The 25,789-nt window shown below is 38.7% G+C and overlaps 1 protein-coding gene and 1 long non-coding RNA gene across 4 annotated transcripts; one reads left to right on the top strand and one right to left on the bottom strand.

Annotated features, from left to right (window-relative positions):
- Window positions 1-11,914: 11,914 nt before the first annotated feature.
- LOC113731037 (GDSL esterase/lipase At1g28580) lies at window positions 11,915-24,437 on the bottom strand. Of its 3 annotated transcripts, none has more exons than XM_072079039.1 (6): window positions 23,997-24,437; window positions 23,541-23,762; window positions 16,298-16,449; window positions 15,836-16,112; window positions 12,965-13,255; window positions 11,915-12,431 (listed from the first exon to the last, which is right to left on the bottom strand). In XM_072079039.1, exons 1-5 carry the CDS (start codon window positions 24,268-24,270, stop codon window positions 13,002-13,004), a joined length of 1,179 nt encoding a protein of 392 aa, XP_071935140.1. In that variant the 5' UTR covers window positions 24,271-24,437; the 3' UTR covers window positions 11,915-12,431; window positions 12,965-13,001. The 3 variants fall into 3 exon arrangements, with proteins under 3 accessions (XP_071935140.1, XP_027111876.1, XP_027111874.1); XM_027256075.2 differs by having other exon boundaries at window positions 12,986-13,255; XM_027256073.2 differs by having other exon boundaries at window positions 11,915-13,255; window positions 23,997-24,436.
- Window positions 14,659-15,109, top strand: LOC113731038 (uncharacterized). The gene is made up of 2 exons (XR_003458475.2): window positions 14,659-14,714; window positions 14,817-15,109. It is a non-coding gene; the product is annotated as an uncharacterized lncRNA (long non-coding RNA).
- Window positions 24,438-25,789: the final 1,352 nt, after the last annotated feature.

Raw genomic sequence — 25,789 nt, 5'->3', positions numbered from 1 at the left:
TCTAATTAACTCCTAACACTAAGTACCAGGCTTCCGTAAATAAAATTTCCCAAAGTTACCTTTCCCGGTACCGATCATTTTAGCGGATCCCACATGCACTGTACACCTCTAATAGCCCAAACTTGACCTAAACCCAGAATATGCTATAAAATTCACATTTTACCATAAAATTCCCCAGAAAACCTACATATAATAGAAAACCCTAAAATATACTCAAAAGTCCCAAAATAACTGCCCGGAAAATAAGAAAATTTTCGGGGTCTCACACTCTTTCCCCCTTAAGGAATTTCGTCCTCGAAATTTCTCACCTGAGTCAGTAAACAGCTCTGGATATTTGGTTTTCATCTCGTTTTCCATCTCCCAGGTTGCCTCCTCAACTCCGTGGTTCTTCCACAGAATTTTCACCAAGGGAATTTGTTTATTCCTCAGCTCCTTAACTTTCCTATCCAGTATTTGCACAGGTTTTTCTTCGTAAGTAAGGGCCTCGTCAATTTCAATCTCTTCCGGCTGAACCAGGTGAGTGGGATCGGGGTAATACTTTTTGAGCATGGACACATGAAATACATCGTGAATCCGTGACAGGCTCGGCGGTAACTCAAGTCGGTATGCTACTTTTCCAACCCGCTGGAGGATCGGAAAAGGTCCTACGAATCTGGGTTGGAGTTTCTTTCCTCTGCCGGCAGTGACACTCCGCAACGGGGTAATCTTCAAGAATACTTGGTCTCCTATTTCGAATTCTAAATCTTTCCTTCGATTATCGGCGTAGCTCTTCTGACGACTTTGGGCTGTCTGGAGTCTTTGACGAATTAACTTGACCTTTTCTTGAGCATCCTCCATCCAAGGGATAATGGTAGGGTCTAAGATCCTTTTCTCTCCAACTTCATCCCAATAAATTGGTGAACGACACTTTCGCCCATAAAGAGCTTCGTACGGTGCCATTTGGATTGATGAATGGTAACTGTTATTATAGGCGAACTCAACTAAAGTCATGTGTTGTCCCCAATTGCCCCCGAAATCTTGGATACACGTGCGTAACATATCTTCGAGGGTCTGAATCGTCCGCTCTGACTGTCCATCCGTCTGAGGATGGTAAGTAGTACTCAGATTCAGCTTCGTCCCTAAGGTCTCCTGAAACTTTTGCCAAAATCTAGACACGAAACGAGGGTCTCGGTCAGAAACGATACTCACGGGTACTCCATGTAATCGCACAATCTCCTCCAGATATACTTGGGCTAACTTATCCATGGAATACTTCATATTCACAGGTAGGAAATGAGCCGACTTGGTCAATCGATCAACGATCACCCATACGGCATCATGTCCTCTTTGAGTCCTAGGTAGTCCAGAAACGAAGTCCATAGTGATATGTTCCCATTTCCATTCAGGTATTTCCAAAGGTTGTAGCAATCCCGAAGGCTTCTGATGTTCAGCCTTAACTTGCTGACACACTAGGCAGGTTTGCACGTACTGAGCTATCTCTTTCTTCATCTTGTCCCACCAGTACAATTGCCGCAAGTCACGATACATCTTGTTACTTCCTGGATGGATCGTATACTTAGATCGATGAGCTTCCTCCAAAATTTCCCTTCTCAAATCTCTATCATCAGGTACTACGATTCGATTTCTAAATCTTAAAATCCCTTCAGAGCTCAAATTAAAATCGGAAATTTCCCCTTTCTTCACCTTTTCTATCCAATTTTGAACCGTCGGATCTTTAATTTGAGCTTCCTTGATCTTTTCCAAAAACACCGACGTCACTTGGATGTTCCCAAAGATTATCCGATTAGGCTCCAGCTTTGGATTCCATTCTCCTACAGCTCCCAATAATTCCCATTCTTTCACCATCAATCCAGAAATTTGAATTTTTCTACTTAAGGCATCGGCTACCACATTAGCCTTACCAGGATGGTAATTAATCGTATAATCGTAATCCTCCAAGAATTCCATCCAACGACGTTGTCTCATGTTCAACTCCTTCTGGGAAAAGAGGTATCTAAGGCTCTTGTGGTCCGAATAAACTTCAAAAGTTACTCCGTACAGATAGTGTCTCCACTTTTTCAGAGCGAAGACAACTGCGGCCAATTCTAGGTCATGAATGGGATAATTTTGCTCATGAGTTTTCAACTTCCGGGAAGCGTAAGCTATTACATTTTGATGTTGCATTAATACACACCCCAAACCTTCTTTGGAGGCGTCAGTGTAAACAGTAAAACCGTCCGGACCGTTAGGTAAAGCTAGAATAGGGGCCATAGTTAATCTCCTTTTCAGCTCTTGAAAACTGATCTCACACTTATCACTCCACAGGAATTGTCCACCCTTTTTGGTTAGATCGGTTAAGGGACTGGCAAGTTTCGAAAAATCTTGGATAAATCGCCGGTAATAACCTGCCAACCCTAGGAAACTCCGGATCTCAGTAGGGTTATTGGGTCTCTTCCACTCAGTTACCGCTTCTACCTTGGCCGGATCCACAGCAATCCCTTCCTTTGAAATCACGTGCCCCAGAAAAGCAACTCTTTCTAACCAGAACTCACATTTGCTAAATTCGGCATACAACCGGTGCTCCCTCAGGGTTTGTAGGACCTCTCTCAAATGTTTTTCATGTTCCTCACGGGTTTTTGAATAAACCAATATGTCATCGATAAAAACAACGACAAATCGGTCGAGATAAGGTTTGAAAATTCGATGCATGAGGTCCATGAAAGCAGCAGGGGCATTGGTCAGTCCAAAAGGCATCACGGCAAATTCGTAGTGCCCATACCGAGAATTAAAGGCGGTTTTAGGCACATCTTCTTTTCTAATCAATAGTTGGTAATACCCCTGTCGAAGATCTAATTTCGAGAAGATCACTGCACCTTGTAACTGATCAAATAACTCGTCAATGTGGGGAAGGGGGTACTTATTCTTAATGGTCACGTTGTTCAACCCTCGGTAGTCGATACATAGTCTCAAGGTCCCGTCCTTCTTCTTCACAAAAAGAATAGGTGCCCCCCAAGGTGATCCACTCTCGTGAATAAACCCTCGCTCCAGAAGGTCTTGCAGCTGTAATTTCAGCTCTTTGAGTTCCGCAGGTGCCATTCGGTAAGGAGTTTTGGAAATAGGGGAAACCCCTGGCAAAAGGTTGACCTCAAACTCAATCTCTCGTTCTGGAGGCAGGTTCACTAACTCGTCAGGAAAGACATCGGGGTACTCACTCACTACTGGAACATCTTCTATTTTCAATCTGTCGACCGGCGTGTTTATAAGAAAAGCTAGGAACCCTTGCGCCCCTCTACTCAATAATTTCCTAGCGCGAATACCCGAGATCATAGCGGATGAGGCTAGACTACCCCTCACATCTAACCTCAAAGTTGCCTCCCCAGGAATACGAAATTCTACTATTTTCCTCTTACAATCCAGTTGGGCATCGTAGCGAGCCAACCAATCCATGCCCAATATCACATCGTATCCCTTTATGGCTAAACTTATCAAATTTCCCAGTAACTTCCTCTCACCTACCCAGATCTCACAATTCGTATACATCTTGCTAGAAATCAAACATTGGTCCCCCGTAGGAGTACTAACTTCCAGCTCAAAGGGAAGAATAACAGGGTTTATATCAAGTCCGCACATAAACTCGGGGTTAACGAAAGAATGGGTAGCTCCAGGATCTATCAAAATTCTAGCTAGGCGGTGGAAGACAGGAATCGTACCTTCCACTACCTCGGCGGAGTCAGGGACTGGCCGTTGTTCAATGGAGTACACCCGTGCAGGTACCTTTGGTTTGGTACTGTCTACCCGGGATTGGCTTGAGGTAGCCTTAGATGTCACCGGGGTAGTTCCTCTCGCGTCACGTGCCTGGACCGGACAGTTGGCGAACCGGTGCTCCGCACTTCCGCACCGCAAACATTTATTCTGCTTCCTCCAACAGTCGTCCTCCGTGTGATTGGGTTTTCCACAGAAGTTACACGGACCACGCGCTACAGTGGCGGAACTCCCTTGGGTGGTGTTTCTCGGCGGCCCTCGACCTAGTTGGCTTCCTCGGAAAAAAGCCCCTCTAGCAGGACTCGAAAACCGTCCCCCTCCAGCTCCCCTTCCAAATTTAGGAGGGGGGGTACTCTTATCCCCTTGAGTTGAGCTACTCCCAGCAGCTCCCCGCTTTCGATTTTGGAAGTTTCTTACCTGGAGCCTCGCATTCTCGGATCGTAAGGCCTTCTCAACAGCATCACTAAAAGTAGTGATTTGGGCCACGGCCAAATCCTTTTGGATCTCTACATTAAGCCCTTGAAGAAAACGCCTCGCCCTTCTTTGTTCCGTCAAGATGAGCTCAGGGGCAAACTTAGACAAGCGCGTAAATTGGCTCTCATATTCGGCCACTGATTGTGCGCCTTGGCGTAGACGAATAAATTCGTCTTCTTTTTTCTCCTGAACCAACGGCGGAAAGTACTTGGCATAGAATTCCCTTACAAAATTCGTCCAAGTCCTTGGTGTCTGTTCTCGCTCCCATTTTGTCCGGATAAGGTTCCACCACGAGCGAGCAGCCCCTTCGAGTTGGAAAACCGCAAAGGTCACTTGTCTCTCTTCCGAGTAGCGTAGGGCGGCAAAAATGTCTATCATCTTCTCCAACCATTGTTCTGCCACATCCGAATCGGGCCCTCCGAGAAATTTAGGTGGAGAAAATTTTTGGAATCGTTCGAGAGCTCGATCTTCGCTCTCGACATGATTTCCAGGGTTTCCGGGGTTTCCAACTGGAGGATTAGGATTGGGGCCCTGTTGCTGTACTACCTGGGCTAATAGATCGGTCATCCGCTGGATAGCAGCGGCTACCTGAATATTGGGATCGACTTGGAGTTCAGGATTGGGTTCGGGCACTGTAGTTCCCGTACCCTGTTCAGGGGTGGGCTGTCTACCCCCACGTCCTCTACCTCGGCCACTACGCATGCCTTCCATCGTTCTAGCTTAACCAAATAACCAAGATAAACACATAAGTAGAAATATAACATGAAAAGGTACACATTCCTGTGCATAACAATAAACATGAACACTTAGCCAATAGGTACTTCATAAAACACTTAAACACATAACACATAGTCATAACATTTTCACCAAGATTAACCATATATATACCAAAACAGTCATTCAAGTACAAACGAGGAAAGCCTCTTGCGGAATGGCCATACAAAAGTCATATACACAAAACTAGTCCACTATGCAACATGACTAGCTAAGGTTCTTCCCGACCTACCATTCCGTCGTTCCTATATATACAAGAGTCAAAAACATCCAAAATGGCTTGAAAGCCAGGCCCTAGCCTACCGTGGGACTAGAGGACCCACTCGCTTGAGTGGATCCACCACCAACCCCGCCTCGTACACTAGAGCACTCGTCACTCTCGTCCTCTAATAGGTCATCACAAAGGTTCAGAATCGATCCGGCTCTCTCCTTCAGTTGCCTTGCCCTCTTAACCATTCGCTCACGTGCCTCTCCCAGTTGCGTACACAGGTCGTCCACCCTAGCTTGACCTTCTCCCAGGTCATATTCCAATTCCTTCATTCGTTCAGCTTGCCTCTTGTTGGCCTCTCTTAGTTGCTTCACTTCGGCCTCTAGCCTTGTACAATCCTTGGCCAACTCCTTCCTTTCTTTATCTACAGCCAATACGAGGGTAGTGGGGTAGGCAAACCTGTCACGACACTCACAACGCCGAAGGCGACTAGCAGGACTCCAACGTACCGCTGCCCCTCTCGACCGGATCTGGTACTTGATCATAGGAAGTACTCTCCGGCCCTGCTTCACAGTCGGACTCCCACTAGATCCACTAGGCGCATCCATCCTACACAAAAGCGTAGTCAAACTCAAACACTCTCAGGAAAACAACCAAATACAAGCATGCCCAGGTTAATCTAAACCTAGGCTCTGATACCACTTGTGACGACCCCATCTTCCCCTAAGGCGAACCAGAGGGGTCGACGGACCGCCTGCCCAGCTCTCGCCAGGACTACCAACCCAAAACAAGCAAAACGAACCGAACTTGCAAAGAGAAAAATCAATAAAACAAGCGTACAAACCTTCTTAAAAGGTTCTTATCACCACAAAGTCATCACGGAAGAAAGTATAGCTCGCGAGCACTTGAATTGGTCAAGAAAAGGAAACAGAAAAATTTGCCGCGGATGAACAGTAACCGACTGCGTCACTATCCGGCCGGATTCTCGGCCGGATAGGAGGCAGTGGCTGGACCCCGAAGGGGTCGAAATTCCCCTGTCAATCCGGCCGGCAATCCGGCCGGAAGTTGGCCGGATTGCGTCCAGTGGCCAAAATGCCAAATTTTTTTTTTCCCCTGCATATCCGGCCTTGTATCCGGCCAGAAACTGGCCGGATTCTTGGCCGGATTCTGGGCGACAGTTTTGCTAAAATCTTTTCTTCCTTCGTTCGAAAATCGTTGATCGCCCCAAACACACCAAACACAGAATACAATTAAGCCAAGACTTAATAAAGGCATATATACAAGAAAAGGAATCACTTATACAAGTCCAAAAGATACTTGAATTCAAATACATTCAAGTTGCAAGTTCTAGAGGAGCTTTACAAAACTAGCTATCTATCTAGCTCAACTCAATCAAAACTTGTTTCCAATCCTGCTCCTGTAAGGAAAACAAAACAACGGGGGTGAGCTTACGCTCGTGAGGTACCAAATGCACAATTTCATGATACAACTAGTAACACATACATAAACACCTTCATACAACCATACACATATAAAAGGATACATGTGACCCTCAAGGGCCGGTTTCCGTTTGCCATACTTGATCGCACATGTTGACACTCCGTCAACCATTTAAACAAACCAAGATCCGTAGACACCACTTCGCACCATTTCCTTCCACCATTCACCCCCTATTCGGGCCCGCCGCCTCATAGTTCCAAAAGGGTACTACTCGAGTATACCACAAGGTCGAGGAGTTAACACTCCACTCGCCTATCAAGAACCCAAAGGCTCATTAACGAATCGCCCAAGCCCTTGCCGGCCCGACTCGAATAACGGTCTAAGGGCATGAGCTCAATTTCACATTAATATTAAGGCATTGCCCCATCAAATGTCAAAGCATGTATATATACCACTTCACATCCAAACAATAATGGTAAAGGCAAGTAAGTGGTCAAGAGCGATCAAGTACACTCTCGACCCAAATCAAGACATTTATAATCACATAACAAGTATGTTCATCATATACTGGTACACTCACCAAATTTTCAAGCAAGTCACACGTTTGAATCAGGTGTAGGTCCCGGCCCACCGGTACGATCTAAAACAAGCAAATAACCATATTGAAGACTCAAATACAATTCAACGTACAAGTTTAACTTACTAATGCAAGTTGCTCAAAAGCCAATACAATGAAACATTAAGGTGTGGAATGTGAGTAAAAGCCCAAAACTTATCCATTTCTACTCAAATCCTTCTCAAGACAAAACCATCTATATTTCTAACCATTTGGACGGCATAACCCCTTAATTTCTTCACATTTCCAACCTAACCACAAACATTCAACTGATACCAATACACTTATATCTCACAATTTAGTCCATTCATCCCATTTAAGCCACAATACAATCAAATTACTAGCATATATACCATATATAGAAAAACCCCAATTATACCAAAACCTAAAAACCGAAAATCCTACAAATGCCGAAATTTTCTACAATTAAACACCATTAACACACCAAGGCTCTAAATCAAGCCATATAAATCCACCACACCCAACTCAACCATAAGTTATCATATAAAACAGAAAATTCCTCCATAAATAGAAAATTTCCACAACTCAACCATAACTCTTAAAATAGCCCATAAAATTGCATCTTTAACCTCTATCACCAATAAATTTCATCTTACAACCAAGAAATAAGCATTTCCTAACTTGCTTACCTTACAAATGTTGGATACAAGGTAGATGAGGCCTCTCTCTTCAAACAAAATCCACCAAACACCTCAAACACTCCTAGCAAGCAAGTTTTATGGAAGAATTTGTGAATTAACCGGTTGGATTTCAAGATTTGGCAAGAGATTGAAGCAAAAATTGAAGAACTTTCTTTCTTTCTTTCTTCCTTGTTGGTCGGCAAAGAGGAGGAGAAAAATAAAGAATTTTGGGTCAATTTTTGTTTTAGTAAAGGTGTAGGAAAAGTCAAAAATTCAAGGGCCAATGAAATTGCAACATGTGTTCTTCAAGCTTATCTCAACTTGTGTCTTGTAACACTTAATTAAAGACTCACATCTAATTAACTCCTAACACTAAGTACTAGGCTTCCGTAAATAAAATTTCCCAAAGTTACCTTTCCCGGTACCGATCATTTTAGCGGGTCCCACATGCACTGTACACCTCTAATAGCCCAAACTTGACCTAAACCCAGAATATGCTATAAAATTCACATTTTACCATAAAATTCCCCAGAAAACCTACATATAATAGAAAACCCTAAAATATACTCAAAAGTCCCAAAATAACTGCCCGGAAAATAAGAAAATTTTCGGGGTCTCACAGTACTGATTTGAGGAAACTTGTACACTTCTTGTAGTAAACACTCAGATATCCATCGATATGCGGCCCGGTTAAGTGATTGGCATCCCAGTTAATAAGTGACAAGTATATATTTTGCCTAATATTTTGTATATATTTTGGATGGATTGTGATGGAATTAGGCTTAAAATGATGATGAAAATGCTTATTTTGATGATTAGGTGATAACTAGTTGATATAGTAAATAAAGTGTGAAAAATTGTGCGAAAGTGGACAGATTTATTTGTTAAATTTGTTGTCAATTTTTCTTGTTTTAATTGATTATTAGTCTAAATAATAGAGTAAGTAAGGCCTTAATACTTGTAAAGTTGTTCCCTGTGGGATCGACCTGATATTTGCCCTAAACTACTAATTTGACCTGTATACTTGCAGTCAAAATGGGTATATTTCGGAATTGAACTTGTACTCATATCTAAAACCTGTTAGATGCATGACTTATGATCTGAATTTAAATTTAAAATTCAAATTTTGCATATGTATTATGCATCAAACTGCAATAGTATATACATGGTGTGTTCGGATAGCCTTTATTTGCACAAAAATTATTTGCTTGTACCACAAGTACATTTTTCAATATACATTTTTTATTTTACATACATCAAATCACCAAAAATGTTATAATAATTATTCCAACTAATATCTCAAATTCCATTCAAACTCACTTATACTATCACTGTATATAAGATTAACTTCATAAATAAACATATTTAAAAATGACGAAAATTATCGATTGGGAAAATTTACTTGAGCCTTGAACTTGAATTCCAAAGAAGTTGGCGACAGTGGAAACTTGAAGTTTGAAAATTACCAGAGGGGCGGTGGCAGCCCCGTTGGGGAGCGGCGGCAGAAGTTAGGAATATAGGAATATGTATGCACATACTGTTTGGAATACTAGTTAGGAATATAGGAATATGACACACGTCGTGAAAGTTGTAGATCACTCTAAATCATTTTCAATTTCTTGTTTGTGATAACCATATCGTGCATCAATAATCTATTATCTGTAATGGCTCTACCTTTGAGGCATGCATTCTGCCTACTACTAATTAATTGAGGCAGCACCTTCTCCGTTCTCGAGTCTCCTGTGAGGCCTTCAAAAGTTGCCGGTTTTTGTGGGTTCTCACGGGTTCAGGTTAGTAAAAAAGCGTCCAAAAGTCTGCTGACTTTGACAAAAAAAAAACCTTCTCCTTTCTCACTTCTCGCTGCCAAAATTAATTTTAGAATAGAGCTTGTCTGATGACGTTGCAGAAGGATATTGGTCTGTGCTCATGCATAGTGGAAGGATTTTGGACTTCTGGAATCAAAGAGATAATGGTACTTCTCAAAGGAGGATGTAAAAACTCAGTATCAAAACAGTGCTCAATGCCTTTATTGACATGAGACTATACAATAGCCCAATTTGTGGTAAAAATTCTAGTGGAAATCCATCTGGGTCTTTGCTTCTTGGAGAACCAACGCAGAATGTTCACAAAAATGATGTTCTATCAAGTATAATCTTCATAAAAAAGTAGGCCCATGACGTTGGGTAGAGGTTGAGATTTATGCATATTATGGTCATCGGCCATCAGTCATCATATTAATTTCAACATGAACGTACTCGACATCATGGTGTCAAACATTTTCACAACCGAGAATACCACAGTACAAGGATCCTTTGATAAACGGTTGGAGCGGAAATTGGCATGGGCTTCCAAATTTGTTGAGTGTAAGGTTGCCTCATTATTACTGATCATTTAATTTTTATTTGTTTTGGGGGGGGGGGGGGGGATGGGGGGCTTGAAAATTGCATTTAATTATCAAATGTTTTTGAGGCACAACGATAACTAATTAAAGTCGTCCTAATGGTTGTAAAGGATCATATTCAGACGCAGTTGTCTTGCAAGCGAGGAAGTTATTAGTAGTCTCCCCGTTAAGGCTCGGAAAGAGGCAAAAGAAAACGAGAAATCTCCAGACATTTCAGGGGCTGGTGAAAAAAATGCAAAGCTTATTAAGACGTTGTTTCCTCTATCCTACCTTAATGATCTTGTTTTTCCTTTTCATTTATCTCAAATTATAGTCCACTTTCCCTAACTTTTAACTTCTCTAAAATACTCTTATTTAATATACTTTGTTATTAGTAAATATAACTACATGCAATTATTTTATCAATAATTGCTTTGATATATGTCTTGAATGGTGCAATATACTAGCATTATTATTTTTATAATTAATGTAAATATATAGTAATTAGTGATCCTCCTAATATTAATGTAAAGGTATTTTAGAAAAATATTAGATTAGATTTACTTTTTTAATAAAGTTAACTAATTTTTTAAAGTTGTGTGAGAAAAAAAAATTAAAACTATTAAAATGGAATAGAGGTTGTAATTGGCAAGTGGATTCAATCATTGTACATGGACAAAATTCTCGTGCACTAAGCACTCAACTCTACCATGTTAAACCTATGCAAGGCTACAAAAAAATACCCAGACCTCAAATCATTTTCAATTCCAGCACAAGTCAATGATTGGTCAAACCAGAATAGCATCTTTAAATTTACCAGCTAATTGATTAAACTCAATAATTTCACTTGGTATTAAAATTCGCACCTTGAAAAATGAATATATGATGGACAAAGCAATTCAACAAAAATTGATTGAAAAAACAGTACTATTATGACAGGTTGTCAGCCTGTGCAATAATAAAAACCTGTTCAGCTAAAGTTTATTTTTGAAAATAGTGGTAAGCAGGGTCGAATCCACAGGGACTGGGTGTAACTGTTTCTTTTCAAATTCACAGTGACAAGGGGGGTGTTTTTATCTCAAGGGTGACAATTTAAGCAATTCAACTAAAAGTAAAATAATAAAAATAAAATAGCCAACTAGAAATTAAATAACAATTTACTAAAATCAAAGGATCTAGCCAAGGAATAACTTCAGCAATGGTTCACCTAATTGATCATCGAAACAAAGGCAATTCCAATTATTTACTAATAAATAGGTTATAACAGCCAAACAAGCGATGACAGTCAACCCCTCCTTACTGTGTCAGTGATTAAGGTACGCCCGTTAATCATTACTCTAATTGTGAAATAATTTTAGGTACGCCCGTAAGATTTAATTTCCCAATTGTCTTACGTATTAGAGGAGCCCTATTCTAACCAAATAACACACTACCAGGGTTATTTTAGATTAGCCCGCGTATTCCCCTGATACAAATCCAATCATGCCAGTTATCACTATTTTAAGACAATTAAACAATTACGGATTTAACGTCCCAATTGACAATAGATTATCAAATTAACTAATTATCCGGATCCAAGACATTCAATTAATTAAACAATCATAAGCACTGTAACTAGGGAATATGCGAATACCAACAAATAAAAGAAAAAGATAAAATTAAATCGATCTCACAATTTTTAGGCGAACCAAAGCCTCCATTGTTCCTTGACTAGAGTGAAGAAACTAGTTCATATTTGATGCTAAAAAACCATACAAAATTGGAGAGAGAGAGCCGCGGCCATCGTCTGCGTTTGGGAAAACCCAATTCGGCCGAGCGAATGAAAGATTAATGAAAGTTACAAATAATGATGGAATCTTCCCAATTGCTCCTGTGACATCCGAGAAGAAAAGCTACCAAGAACCCAAGGAAAAGTCAAAGCTAAGGACTAAAGTAGTGCTCATCCTCTGCAATTCTTATTCTATCTAATTACTAACTAAGATCCCTGTGCGGCGGCTCCTACCAGCAAGAAGAACCCCTTCAGCCGTCCTTCCTTCGCAGAATTTACCAAAATGGGCGTAACATCTTCTTTTTCAAAAATGCCCCTGGGTTAAATTCTATCATCTGGATTCTTTTTCTGCCAAATTGGTACTTGTTATGATATTTTCGTTGTACACCCTGAAATAAATGCAAAATATCAAAAGTGAGTAGAATCTAGCAATTAATCCACATCAGGTCAGATAATAGGGGAAATTAATAATAAAATAAATGATAAAATTGCAACCTATCATATTACAAGAGCTTCTATAGTAACATATATACATAAATCTACTTCACTTGCAACTGAGCAAATGATAAAACACTTGCCAAAAAAAATCATAGAACTAATGATCTGACAATGAACGGTACAGAAGTTGAAAAAAAAAAGAGGAAGCCCTAAAAAATTAAGTGATGTTGGCTCAAAAATACGCAGCAGAAACATAAATATTCCACACCACTTGTTGAGTAAAATATGAAGCCTTTTGATTGGGAATGAAAAGGAAATATGGAGCCTTTAGGTATCATTTTGCCTCCCAAATTGAAGGCTTTGTGCTCTTGCAAACCACATATTTATAGATAGGCTTATCCAACCAATCAAAAACTAGAAACGCCAACCACAAACCACATCAACTAAATAAATAACAATTTAATTTGGTTTAAAATTTTGCTACCAAGTGATAGGGACATCTCACAAAATCTAAGCTAATCTTAAAGCAGAAGTCCTGAACTCGTGGATGCAAGAGGGCAGATTGTATTGATAGGAGGATTAGAATATGGTCCTTGAAGCATGCCCTGAGCTACCAATTGGTAGGCAGCTTCGGTCAAGTGCAAACCGTCCCAGTTAACATACAAAGACGGATCGTCACAAGGAGTTGTTGGTAGGTCGCCACAATGAATTGAGGAAATATAATTGTACGGGCCTCCAGCTCCGCAGCAAGCCCTTAGAGCTTCTCCTCTAAATCCTGCAACAACGATTGAGATATCAATATATGTTCCAGTTTTGGGGACCATAAAAGCAAAAGAGCAAAGTATTAGCTTTGTTTATGATAATTATATTAAAAATTAAAAGAAAAAGAAATGGCTTATCAGAATTAGTAGAACCAACATAGGGGTGAGCATATTCGGTTCTTACCGAATTCATAACCGATTTCAAATTCAATTCGGTAATTTGAAATCGGGAATTTGGTAATTTGGTACAAATTCGGTACGTACCAAATTCACCGAATTCTAATATGGTATGAAATAGGTAATGAGATTATGAATTAGGTAATAACCGATTTCGCATTCCAATTCGGTAATTGAAATCGGGTACCGCATTACCGCATTCGAATTACCAAATTGGCATATAAAATTATATAATATATAGATAAATGCTATTTAGTATTAGTATATACTACTAATACTTTATTATATTATATAGGTAAATGCTATTAATAATAATTAGTATATGGTATTATCAATTTATCATCATATCATGTACTTATAATAATAATAATATATAATAATGTACAATATATTATTTTAGTATTTGTTAATTGTTATATGACTATAATAATACAAATATATAGTAATACATAACAATATAAGATAACTATAATACTTATTATTTTATACATGAGTAACATGACTAGAATTAGATAATAATTAACACATATGTCATATATGCATATTGCATAATACTAAATATTAAACAATAAACATAATTAGTAATTAAATTTAGATATTGGTAATTTGATACATCATTCATGTTTGAATTATTGAATATTTGAATGCGTAATCTCTAACTTGCAAGTATTAGTGCACTCTACATATTTAACTTAAAAATTCATATTATCTATTCACTAATCTTAATTCTTAAGACTTTAAGTATAGATAAGACAGCTAAGTAGTTAGCACTTAGCAGTGTAAGTGAATGCATATGAATTGCAAATGAATGTACTAGTGTATTGACTTTCACAATAACATGTGTAAGTAAATAAGTTTTTATTTTGATTTGAAATAAATTATAAGTTTGTAACTAATATAAGTTATCACTAGTCATTGTAATTTGTAAGTTTGTAACTAATAGTACTTATTATTAATCAGTGTAAATTATAAATTCATTGTAACTACTAACTAATATTGCTTATTATTAGTCATTGTAAATTATAAATTCATAAATTATCACCAATCATTGTATAGTCTAAGGTTTATTCTAGTTTAAGTTAATCACTTTTTATGTGTTTCTTAAATCATAGACTAAGGATTGTAGGTATAAGTGATCAAATAAATGCCAATTAAACCACAAAATGATTAGAACATAAGTAATGTGTTCAATTATGAATAAATTTGGGGATCAAATTAGTAATAATTTATAAATCATTGAGGATTCTAAATTGAATGTGGAAGAAGAATTGGAGGATCTTGAAGCTTTAGAATCTGGTAACATATTTCTTATCTATTGTATATGCTGATTATTGTAAAATTTCATTTCTCTATTGTTTTAAAGTAACTACTATATTTCATTTTTATGTTTTGTTGCAGGCTTGACTAATGGAGGTGCTGAAACTTCAATCACTCTTTAAAGATAATAGAAGTCTGGAACTAAATTATGTTGCAGTCAGTTTTCAGATTTTGATTTCTGATTTCTGGTTTCTGCATTCAGTTCATTGTGACTTGTGAAATGTGAACTTGAAAAATGTCTGTTAGTGTTACTTTGAATAACTTGTCGTTGTATTGTCTATTGGCAGTTGGTACTTGGTACTCCAGATTTGTATTTGATGGATTTTGGCATTTGTAATGTGTGTGTAATAATTTGGATGTTGATTTCCTTTGAATTGGTGTTGTAGGCTTGAAGCCTGTAAGTTTGCAATTAGAATTAGTTTGCAATTAGCCTCATAGCCTGTAAATTGTACGGAAGCAGCGTTGCAAACTTAAGCTGATAACAGGTTTTTTATTTTTTATTTTTTTTAAATAGATGAATTCGGTTTAACCGAATTCATTACCGTTTTCAAATTTGAAATCGGTTTCGGATGAATTCGGTTATGCCCCAATTCGGAATTGAAAACGGTTTAAAATTTTACAGGTAGAATAACCGAATTCACCGAATTCAGTGCACCGAATTACCGAATATGCACCGAATGCTCACCCCTAAACCAACATTCTATTACCGTTTTTACCGTGATCGACCCGAATTGCTCAACCTAACGTGGCTCAGATATGTACTGTCCATTTTAAAATTTTTAATAATTATTTGTAAAAGTTTAGAATTTTACGGTACAGATTAGATTGAAAAGAAAACAAGAAAAAGGAAAAAAGGCTGTATCAAGGATAAAATATTTGACTAAAATTGCAGCTTTGACAAACTCCATTGACTACATTTAGTTACCATATGTTATCACTGAACTTTGTGGTAATTCATCCAAATTGTAGGGCCAAGGATTCTTTTGCCTTCATTCCCCATCTTCATATATTATGATTCGAGACTAGCATTGGATAGGAAGGAGAAAAAGAATCCAAGGCAAAAGTAAAATGGAAATCAAGTTGAAAAAATGGAGAAATACCATATGTGATTGGGGAACGATATAATCTCATTGCAGCATTGTAGTAATCGGCATAGATTATGGTGGCATGAGGATGAAGTGTTCTGATGCGATTAAGTTCTTTCTGCAGCAATCTGTTATGATATTTGGCTAAATCATTTAACCAGTTTATGCAACCAGTAGCCGTGTCGTAGTCATGCTGGTTGGAACTTTGAAAATCAGTCAGATAGGCAGCCAAGCATCCAATTGGTAAGTTCCCAGGAACCACCAATGTCACAGCTCCAAGCTTAATCATTTCCTGCATTATTACCATGAAATTGCTCATTCACTAAGCTTTTACAACAAAAATAAAAAAAATTAACGGATGAATTTTAAAATAACATCGCTGGAGTAATTTCTTTTTTTTGAAATACATGTAATGTAGTTGTCAAGAAGAAGGAGACTATTAGACCAGTGGTCAACGAATTTCAGGTTGTTTTTTACCTCGATAGCTGAAGCGATTTCGCGCACAACAGCGGGAACATATGATTTGACCTCATCTAGTTTTATTCCATTAAGAAGCGCATGGTTGTAATCATCGCCCCCAATCTCTCCCATAAGAACAAACGAGCTTTGAAGAAATTCGCTGCTGCAATCTGTTCATCATGTACATATTTGATTTAGAATCATACATGTTATTACTACTACCTTATACAGATGTCCTCTCACTAAGTAGAGGTGTTTCTCACTCTAAGTAGAAGTGCTCTTTCTTGGGATAAGAGCTCCTCATCTCTTTGGTGGGAAAGTCAGGAAACTCAAACTTTTTCAAACTACCAAACTCCCGTACTTTTATCAACATGAACTTCCAAGCCATATCCTTGCTCAATCCTGTCTGGAATTAAGGCTAACGAAAGCAGAATCACAACGACTTAATTAATGCATGAAGGGTAGTAGATCAAGCGTCACAAGCTCTAAACCTACGGTAAGTTAACGTCAGGTATAACGAGGTTCTGTGTTTTATCTTTCCTTTGTCTTTATTTAGAGGTAATTGCGACCAAAGCACCTTTCTACATCTTCTTTCTTCACTTTACTTCTCAGTCAGTAGTTCCGTATAGTGCATCTTGTGGTCTTCTTTGTCTTTTTGTTTAATATTTCTGTCTCTACCCTGTAATACCTTATGTCTCCTGAGTGTGGAGTGGAAATACCGCCCAGAAGTGTCTAATCCTATCCATGGAGGGAGACCTGTCGGAGCTTCTACAAAAATTTTCACTGGAGAGGAATGAGCTCTCAGGAGCCACGCTAGAGGTGGAAGACCTTCATAATAGAGTTAGAGCATGTGAAGGTAGTCTTATAGGAAGAGTTATAGGAGAGAAAGTTGCTAACTTTACAGGGATTAAAATTTCGTGGCTATGGCATGGGGATATCTAAGGAATATAACAGTGATGGAGCTAGGACCTAATGTGTTTCAGTTCAACATCCCTAGCTCTGATGACAAGGAAAGAATTGTTTATGGTGGACCTTGGGTGATAGATAACCAAGTGTTAGTTCTGAATAGGTGGGCAGAAGGAATAGAAGAAGACTATAGAGATTTTGTGATCGCACCCCTTTGGGTGCAACTCTGGAATTTGCCAGTACACTGGCTTTCTAAAGAGGTTGGAAAAAAGATTGGGGTAGTTTTTAAAGAAGTTAGAGAGGTGTTAGTCCCTCAGTCTGGAGGAAAAGAGGGCAGGCATTTGAAAATTTTAGTTCTGGTAGACTTGTCTAAACCTCTTCTTAGAGGTACCGTGGTTAAAATTGCAGGAGCTCTTAAGTGGATAGCATTTAAATACGAAAGGTGTCTTGACTTCTGCTATAGCTGTGGGATAGTAGGGCACAGTGAGAGGTCCTGCAAAGAGAAGAGAGTCTTAGGGGGATGTACTGCAGAAAACCAGTTTGGTCCCTGGAAATAATAGAAGTTCACCTCAGAAAAAATCAGCTAGACCTGAAGAGTCAAGCTAAAAAAGGTATTGGACCTTCCAGAAAGGAGAACTGGTTGAGCAGGAGAGAAATAGGACCCAACTGAATAAGAGTCTGTTGGAATCTCTTAAGTCCAATGGCAAGGGAGGAAACAACACTCAGGACTTGAGGAAGGGAATGGAGGATGCTAGGACAGGGAAGGATGCAAGAGCCTCAATAAGTGTTATAGAAAACAAGGAAGATAATCAAGGCTGTAAGGAGGGCCACATGAACCTTGAAAAAGGGAAACCTGACCTCCCTCTAGTGATCCAGGTTGAGGAAGAAATTCAGACCCTAACTATAGTAGAAGAGATGGAGGAGGATAGAGAGGTAGAGTTGCAAAACTAGAATCAAGGTCTTGGGGTCAATGAGGAAACTGCAGGGGTGCTAGTGATCCACTATGAATCCCAAAGAACTGAGAAGGTTTTGGAGGCTATAGATAAGCAAGCCAAGAGGACGTTTAGAAGATGAAAGTCCCCAACCAGAACCAGAAGACCATTGAGGGATTTAAATGGTAATGGAGATAGCCAGTTGAACGTTGGAAAAAGAAAGGTTCTGATCAGGGATGAAGAGATGGAGGAAGTTAATCATGAGATAGTTCAGTGGAAAAAAACCAAACCTATGGAAAAGTTATATTCTGCTGAGGTGAGGGGAGAGGAGGTGGGGTCCTTCCTTAAAGGGACCCCCAAAGGAAGATGAGAGTTCTGGTGTGGAACTGTCAAGGAGTGGGGAGCCCCTTGACAGTTCCCCATTTGAGGGAGGTGAACAACCTCTCCTCTCCAAGTTTGATTTTCTTAAGTGAGACTAAAACTAGGAAACCAGTTATAGATAGATTAGCTATAGGGTTAAGATTTGACAATAATGTGGTAGTTGAAACTATGAATAAAGCATGTGGCATGGCTTTGTTTTGGACTAAGGAAACGCAAATCTTGGAGGCATACACAACTGCCTTCACGATAGAAGCTAAAATAGAAGACACTGACTCTCAGGTTGTCTGGTGGTTTATTGGAGTATATGCTAGTTGTGACCATATGATCAGGAACGAACAATGGAGGGTGCTGAGTAATAGGAAAAGGCTGTGGGGATCTAGATACATGATAGCTGGGAACTTCAATGATATTCTGTCTAATGAAGAAAAGTGGGGAGGAGTAGTAAGGGAGGAGAGGAGCTTTAGGGACTTCCAAGACTTCATAGATCAGAATAGCTTAATTGATGTTGGTTTTGAATGACAACCTTGAACGTGGAGCAATCACTGGGATAATGAAGGAGAGGTCAGACAAAGACTGGACAGATGTCTATGTAGTGTTGAATGGTTCCAAGAATTTGAGAAGGCAAGATGTCAGCACATTGACACCTTTGTTTCTGATCACTATATGCTTTTGTTAGATACAGCCTCGGGGAAAGAAAGGAAAAAGAAGAGGTTTTATTTTGATAAGATATGGCTTCATAGGGAGGGGGTGCAACAGGTGATAGAGAAAGCTTGGAATAAGGAGGAGCAAGGATTAAGAATGTTCAAAATCACAAAGAAGATAAAAAACTGTAGAATTGAACTCTTGAAGTGGAAGGATACTTTCCAAGCTAACTCTAGGAGTAGAATCACTGATTTGAAGAAGGAACTAGAGAGAATTAAGGACTCAGGTTTTGAAAACAGGAAAGGTAAACTAACTGACAATAAGATCAGTTGAAGACTGCATATAAGGAGGAAGAAAACTTTTGGAATCAAAAAGCTAGAATCTGTTGGCTAAGGGAGGGTGATAAGAACACTAAGTATTTCCATACCTACGTCAAGGGAAGGAGAGTGAGCAATAGAATCAGAAATTTACAGAGAGAAAATGATTCTTGGACAGAAAATGAGGATGAGGTGGTGACAGAAATTTCAGATTTCTTTAAGGAGTTGTTTAAAAGTGGAGGGAGGAGTGATATGTCAGAAATTCTAGATGGTATTCAACACTCCATATCTCAGGAGATGAATGACAAGCTGACCAAAGCAGTGGAGGAGGACGAAATTCATGATGCATTATTTTCCATGAATCCTAAAAAAACTCCAGGACAAGATGGGATGTCTCCACTGTTTTTTCAGAGGTTCTGGAGCACCATTAAGAGTGACATTATCCCAGCAATCAAAGCATTTTTTAACTCAGGATTCATGCTTAAATCTGTAAACCATACTGTCATCTTTCTTATTCCCAAAATCTTGCACCCAACCAGTTTGAAAAACTATAGTCCTATCAGTCTTTGCAGTGTGCTATACAAAATCATCTCTAAAATTCTAGCAAATCATTTGAAGTATGTCCTGGACAAATACATAAGCAAAACTCAATCAGCTTTTATTCCTGATAGACAGATTTTAGACAATGTGATTGTAGCTCATGAGTACATGCACTACCTCAAAAACAAAAGACAAGAGAAAGATGGATACATGACAATTAAGTTAGATATGACAAAAGCTTATGATAGGGTAGAGTGGCAATTTTTGCAGGCTATAATGGAAAAAATGGGTTTCTGTTCTACATGGATCAATTGGATCACTAGTTGCTTGAAAACAGTAAACTACTCTTTCAACTGCAATGGAGAGATCAAAGGTTTTGTGTCACCAGGAAGGGGAATATGACAAGGAGATCCCTTGTCTCCTTATCTATTCTTAATATGCTCAGAAGGATTCTCCAATTTGTTGAGGAAAGCCGAAGAAAGAAAAAGGATCAAAGGACTGAAAATTAGCAGGCAAGGACCAATTCTGTAGTTTTTTTTAGTAGAAACATGAACTGTGAGCAAAGGAAAGAGGTATGCCAAACTCTAGGAGGGATGGCTGAAGCAAAGCAAGGAAAATACTTGGGACTTCCAATGGTGATTTCAAGAACTACGGATCAAATATTTGGCTTCGTAAAAGAAAACATAAAAAGAAGACTTCAGAATTGGAAAAACAAATTTCTGAGCTCAGCAGGGAAAGAGGTAATGTTGAAGGTAGTTGCAATAACCATGCCAATGTACGTTATGTCATGTTTTAAGCTACCAAGAAAATTTTGCAAAGACATTAGTGCTTTGATGGCCAATTTCTGGTGGGGAGAAACCAATGGTAGGAACAAAATGCACTGGATTGCTTGGGAAAGAATGACACTGCAGAGAAATGTAGGAGGACTAGGCTTCAAGGACCTTGAAGCCTTCAATAAAGCACTGTTAGGGAAGCAGGTATGGAGGCTCCTTACCAAGCCAAACCTTCTTTGTCAGCAAGGTGATGAAAACACCTTCTTGTCAACAAGCGAAATATTTCCCTAAGGAGTCCATCCTACAATGTAATCCCCCCAAGAATGCATCCTGGATTTGACAAGGATTAATGGGAGCAAGAAGTTTACTTGATGAAGGTCTAATCAGGAGAATTGGAAATGGTAGAAATACAAGAATTTGGGAACATAAATGGATACTAGAGACAATCACAGGTAAGCCAACTACCTGTAGATCTAGTAACAGTGAGCTGGAAATGGTGGATGAGCTTATATGTCATAACAGATGGAACAGGAACATTATTTTCAGAACTTTCAATAGAAATGATGCTGAGAGAATTCTAAATATCCCTTTAAGCCTATCAGGGAGGGAAGACAGCTACTATTGGCAACCACAGGCTGGAGGGATGTATACAGTCAATTCATGCTACAAATTTCTGATGAAGAAAAACAGAAGTGCAAGGAGGTGCAACTCTGAGGGAGCTGGCTCAAGTTATGCAGAAGGAAGTCAACAAGTGGCACAGATGTGGAACACACTCTGGAAGCTCAACATTAAACACAAAATCAAGTTCTTCATCTGGAAATGCATTAAAGGAGCTTTGCCAGTAAGGGAAGCAGTGAGTAGAAGAACAGGAGTGGGTGATCCTATGTGCACAACATGTGGAGAGGCATAGGAAACAATAGAACACCTATTGCTAAACCGTCCTTACACGGTGGACATATGGAAGGTAGCTCCTATTCAGTGGGATGGAGCTAAGGACCAGCAGGGAGACTTCAAACGATGGTGGCTTAGAATTTCAGAAGCAAGGAAAAGACCAGAAGGGAAGGAACATATTGGTCTGACTGCAAATATTTTGTGGCAGGTGTGAAAAGATAGAAATAAAAAGGAATTTGAGAGCTCAAATAGATCCACACCAATAAGAACATTAGAAAGAGCACATAAAGAATGGTTGGAGCAAATAGAAGTGGAGAAATCGAAGGATAGAAAGAGTACAGAAGAATCAGCCTTCATGCACGAACAACAAAGCCAGGGCAATGAAGCTGAAGGAACTATAGTTATGGATGTGACAACAACAACGAAGAAAGGACAGAACACTCTTGGCATTGGAGTCACAGTAAAAGAAAATGCAAGCACTAGAATTGCAGATTGGGTGCAGAAAGAGAGAAGCCTGGGGAACAAAGTCCTAGGTAATGCAATGGTATTAAAACTGGTTTTGTGCAAAGCTGTGCAACATCAATGGAGCAAAGTCAGGCTCAACTTATGTAACAAGGAGCTGTGGAAACAAATAACACAGCAACGACCCACGGATAGAAAAATGGCTACATTGCTGGAAAATATCTCTAAGCTGCAGAGACTGTTTTGCATGTGCTCCTTTGGATTGGATAGGGAAGAAAATATGATAGATAGCAGAAAACTTAATGCTAATGCCTTAGGCATTATTGTGGATGAGGAAAGAATTTTTCCTCAGTGTCTTTGAACACTTTTTGTAAAGTTCTCTCGAGCCGTTGCTCGCACATGTAGTTTCTTTATGATAATGAAATTCTCCTATCGTTTCGACAAAAAAAAAATTACTACTACCTTGCTTTTTCTTTTTTTTTTCTTAAGTTGAGATTTCAGGACTTACAGATTATGAGTTCTATTCCCCATTTTCCCTCCAACTTCTTAAATTCCATCCTTTCCCAACTAAAGGAAAAATTGAAGAAAAGAAAAAGATTGGACATTTCACGTTTAACAGTTGCTGATTTACAACTATACTTAGGGTCCGTTTGGGGTTGCGGTAATTTATTGAAAAGTATTTCCCTAATAGAGTATTTAACAAAAGTACTTATCAATTGTTTAAGTGCTTTTAAATATATTATTTAGTAACATAATTCAATAAATACTTATTGTATTGGATAATGTGTAATTTGAAAGTTTTTAAAAGTGTTTATCTTTTTATTTGGTTCATAATATAGGATAAGATGATTAAATTTAATATTTTATTTTTTAAATCACAAAAACTACTTTAAAATCATCAAATTTGAACTTATGTTTTAACACCAAAAGTTCTACTCCTTGTTTTATGGGATGATATTTACCAACACTTTAAAAGTACTTTTAGCACCTAAGAGTATTTTTTTACCAAAAGCATCGCAACCCGAAACGGGGCATTACTCCTATACTATGGGAAAAAGAAAATAGGTCCGAAGGGATCATTAGGAATCCAGATTGGACTAAACCATCTCAGGGGTCATTAAGAAGAATTCAAAAAGAACTAAACTGCCTCTACACCAAGGCACCATTGGATTTGAGAAGCTAGAGGTCCTTGGCATTTAATGCTAGCAAGGGTATTTGATCCCTCAACCAACACCCTAAGAGGGACTTAAAGGCTTTCTTGGTGACTATTGAAGCAATGGTCCGGTAGTTTACCTCACACCTGTTCGTTCGTTTGTTTATATTCTAATGGCACAGAAAGCACTACAAAATTTCCACTAATATATTCACACTCCATTTTGCCCGCTATACGGTATGTACGACTCATTAATTTACTTACCTGAAGAGTTGCTGCTGCATAGAGACGGCAATATATCTTTGAACCACCTTAACTGTGTTCCCAGTGACACATTCGTTGCAAGATCATGCAGTCCCATTTCCAGGAAAAATGAATTGTTAAGTGCTGTAGCTCCTGATACAGCGAAATTCACGCCTTGTCGAAAATCCGCACTGTCATCTCTCCAGAGGTATGGTGGTACTAACGGAAGCCCAAAACTCTCAGCTACACGGCCAGAACATTTGATCAATGAATTAACATGCAATCAAAATGATGAAACGTACATGAATTTAAGGTTGTTTTAGGGTCTGAGATGATGTGAGAATTGAAGACTTGTTCAGAAACACGAAAGCAAAATCTATCTGATAGAAAAAGAAAACGAGAGCAAAATCTGTATAAATAATACATCTTTATAACTTAAATTGTGTGATGCGCTTATCTCTCTCTCTGCGTACGTACCAAAGAAATCAATGATGAGACGGCCATTGGAGCAACGACCGGTAGGGTGGTTAAAGAAGGTTTCCCCATACGGTGGTCGATGACAGTGGGTAGTATTATCGGGTGGGAAGAGCTGGACTAAGTTGCCAGTATCAGTAAGGGAATCCCCAAAGCTGATGATGGATTTGTAGCATGATCCAGCTGATGCTCTTGGTGAAGTAGATAATTTCAATGAAGAAAGTATGAGTATTGCTAATGCAGGTGTTAGTAATTGGATAGAAGATGAAGCGGCCATGTTTTAATAGTAATAATGGTGAAGGAAGGATCTGAAAGTTAAAGAAGTTAAAATATTCTGCAATATGAAGCCAAAGGCTACGAGTCTTTTAGATAGCCCTTTGTGCGGATTTTCTTGCAGCAGCAGCCATTAACGAATCCTACATACTAGTGGAACTTTTGTACACGGAACATCAATAGACAAAGTCATCTTGAATAATTGTAACACAAAAATTTGGCCAAACGACCAAACTAGATGAGTCAAGCGTAGGCGATAGCTGTTAAAGATGGAACATCAATAGACAAAGTCATCTTGAATAATTGTAACACAAAAAAATTTGGCCAAACGACAAAACTAGGTGAGTAAAGGGTGGGTGACAGGGTTGAATGGGAAACCAAAACTGCGAACACATTCAAATCATGCCCCAAGCTATAATATTAAGGAAAAAAAACTGGCATATTTGAATCCTGACTTGTAAAATCTATACTGACTGTACCCAAATCTAGAGGTGTCAAAATGGTTACTCGAACGAGTTGGTCATAATTGAGTAAAGTGAATAATTGAGTCAACGACATGATAATGTTGTAAAAATAAATTAAGCCACACTATACATGTGTATTTTATTTTATATCTTGTGCTGGTGTTTGAAGTTAAGTTTTGATGATAACCACATTTGAAGTTCCTATATATTCTTCTTTCTTTCTTTTTTTCCCTCTGTCAAACCTTCTATAACACATCTAGATATGTTTCCATCACTAATTACCTCATTTAACAAAATTAACTCAATGTGAATTTGTTTGAAATCCTTTTGTGTGTGTGTGTGTGTGTTTACCTAATCTCCCAAATGAGCATCATGATATGCAGGATTCTTGATTTTTCTTCATAATTCTGAGAGAAGCATTTCTTGTGAACGTTTTTTTCAAGGGTTTGGGGGAGAACCTCTAATGGCCTGTTGTGGTGCGGGAGGCATCCCCCTACAATTATGGCTTCGATGCTGTGTGTGGCGACCCACCCTTGATAGCTTGTGCTCAACCATCTTTATATATCAGCATTAAATAGTAGAGAGACCCAATTTTAGTTAACAACTACACATGCAAGTTCATTTAAACTAAATTAATTATTTCCATAGCACAAATTAGACTATTCGTAAAGTAATGAAATTGTATTATCTGCCACTAATATTAAACTATCAAGTATTACAAACTTGATGTCTTAATTGGCATTAAATCATTCAGACAATTGAATAGTTGGCCAAATTATTCAACTAAATCCAAATAATAGTAACCAGTGAAATATAGAAAATAATTAAATACTCATGAACATATAAAATTAGGCACAGAAAAAATGAAATGATCTCATAATTGATCATGAAATCGTGCATTGATTACTCCTCAACTAATTATAAATTTAGCTTCACTCCACGAAGAAAACGCAGCTAAAAATCTCCATGAAATTCATCTTACAAGTCTTGTTTTGTAAAGCTTGTAAGCTAGAAAGAAACCCCAACTAAGTGTCATTTGAAAGTACGTATGAAAGGAAG

The sequence above is a fragment of the Coffea arabica genome, chromosome 2e (genome assembly GCF_036785885.1).
Source record: "Coffea arabica cultivar ET-39 chromosome 2e, Coffea Arabica ET-39 HiFi, whole genome shotgun sequence".
Taxonomy (NCBI): Eukaryota; Viridiplantae; Streptophyta; class Magnoliopsida; order Gentianales; family Rubiaceae; genus Coffea; species Coffea arabica.
This window is presented reverse-complemented; position numbering and strand designations above follow the sequence as displayed.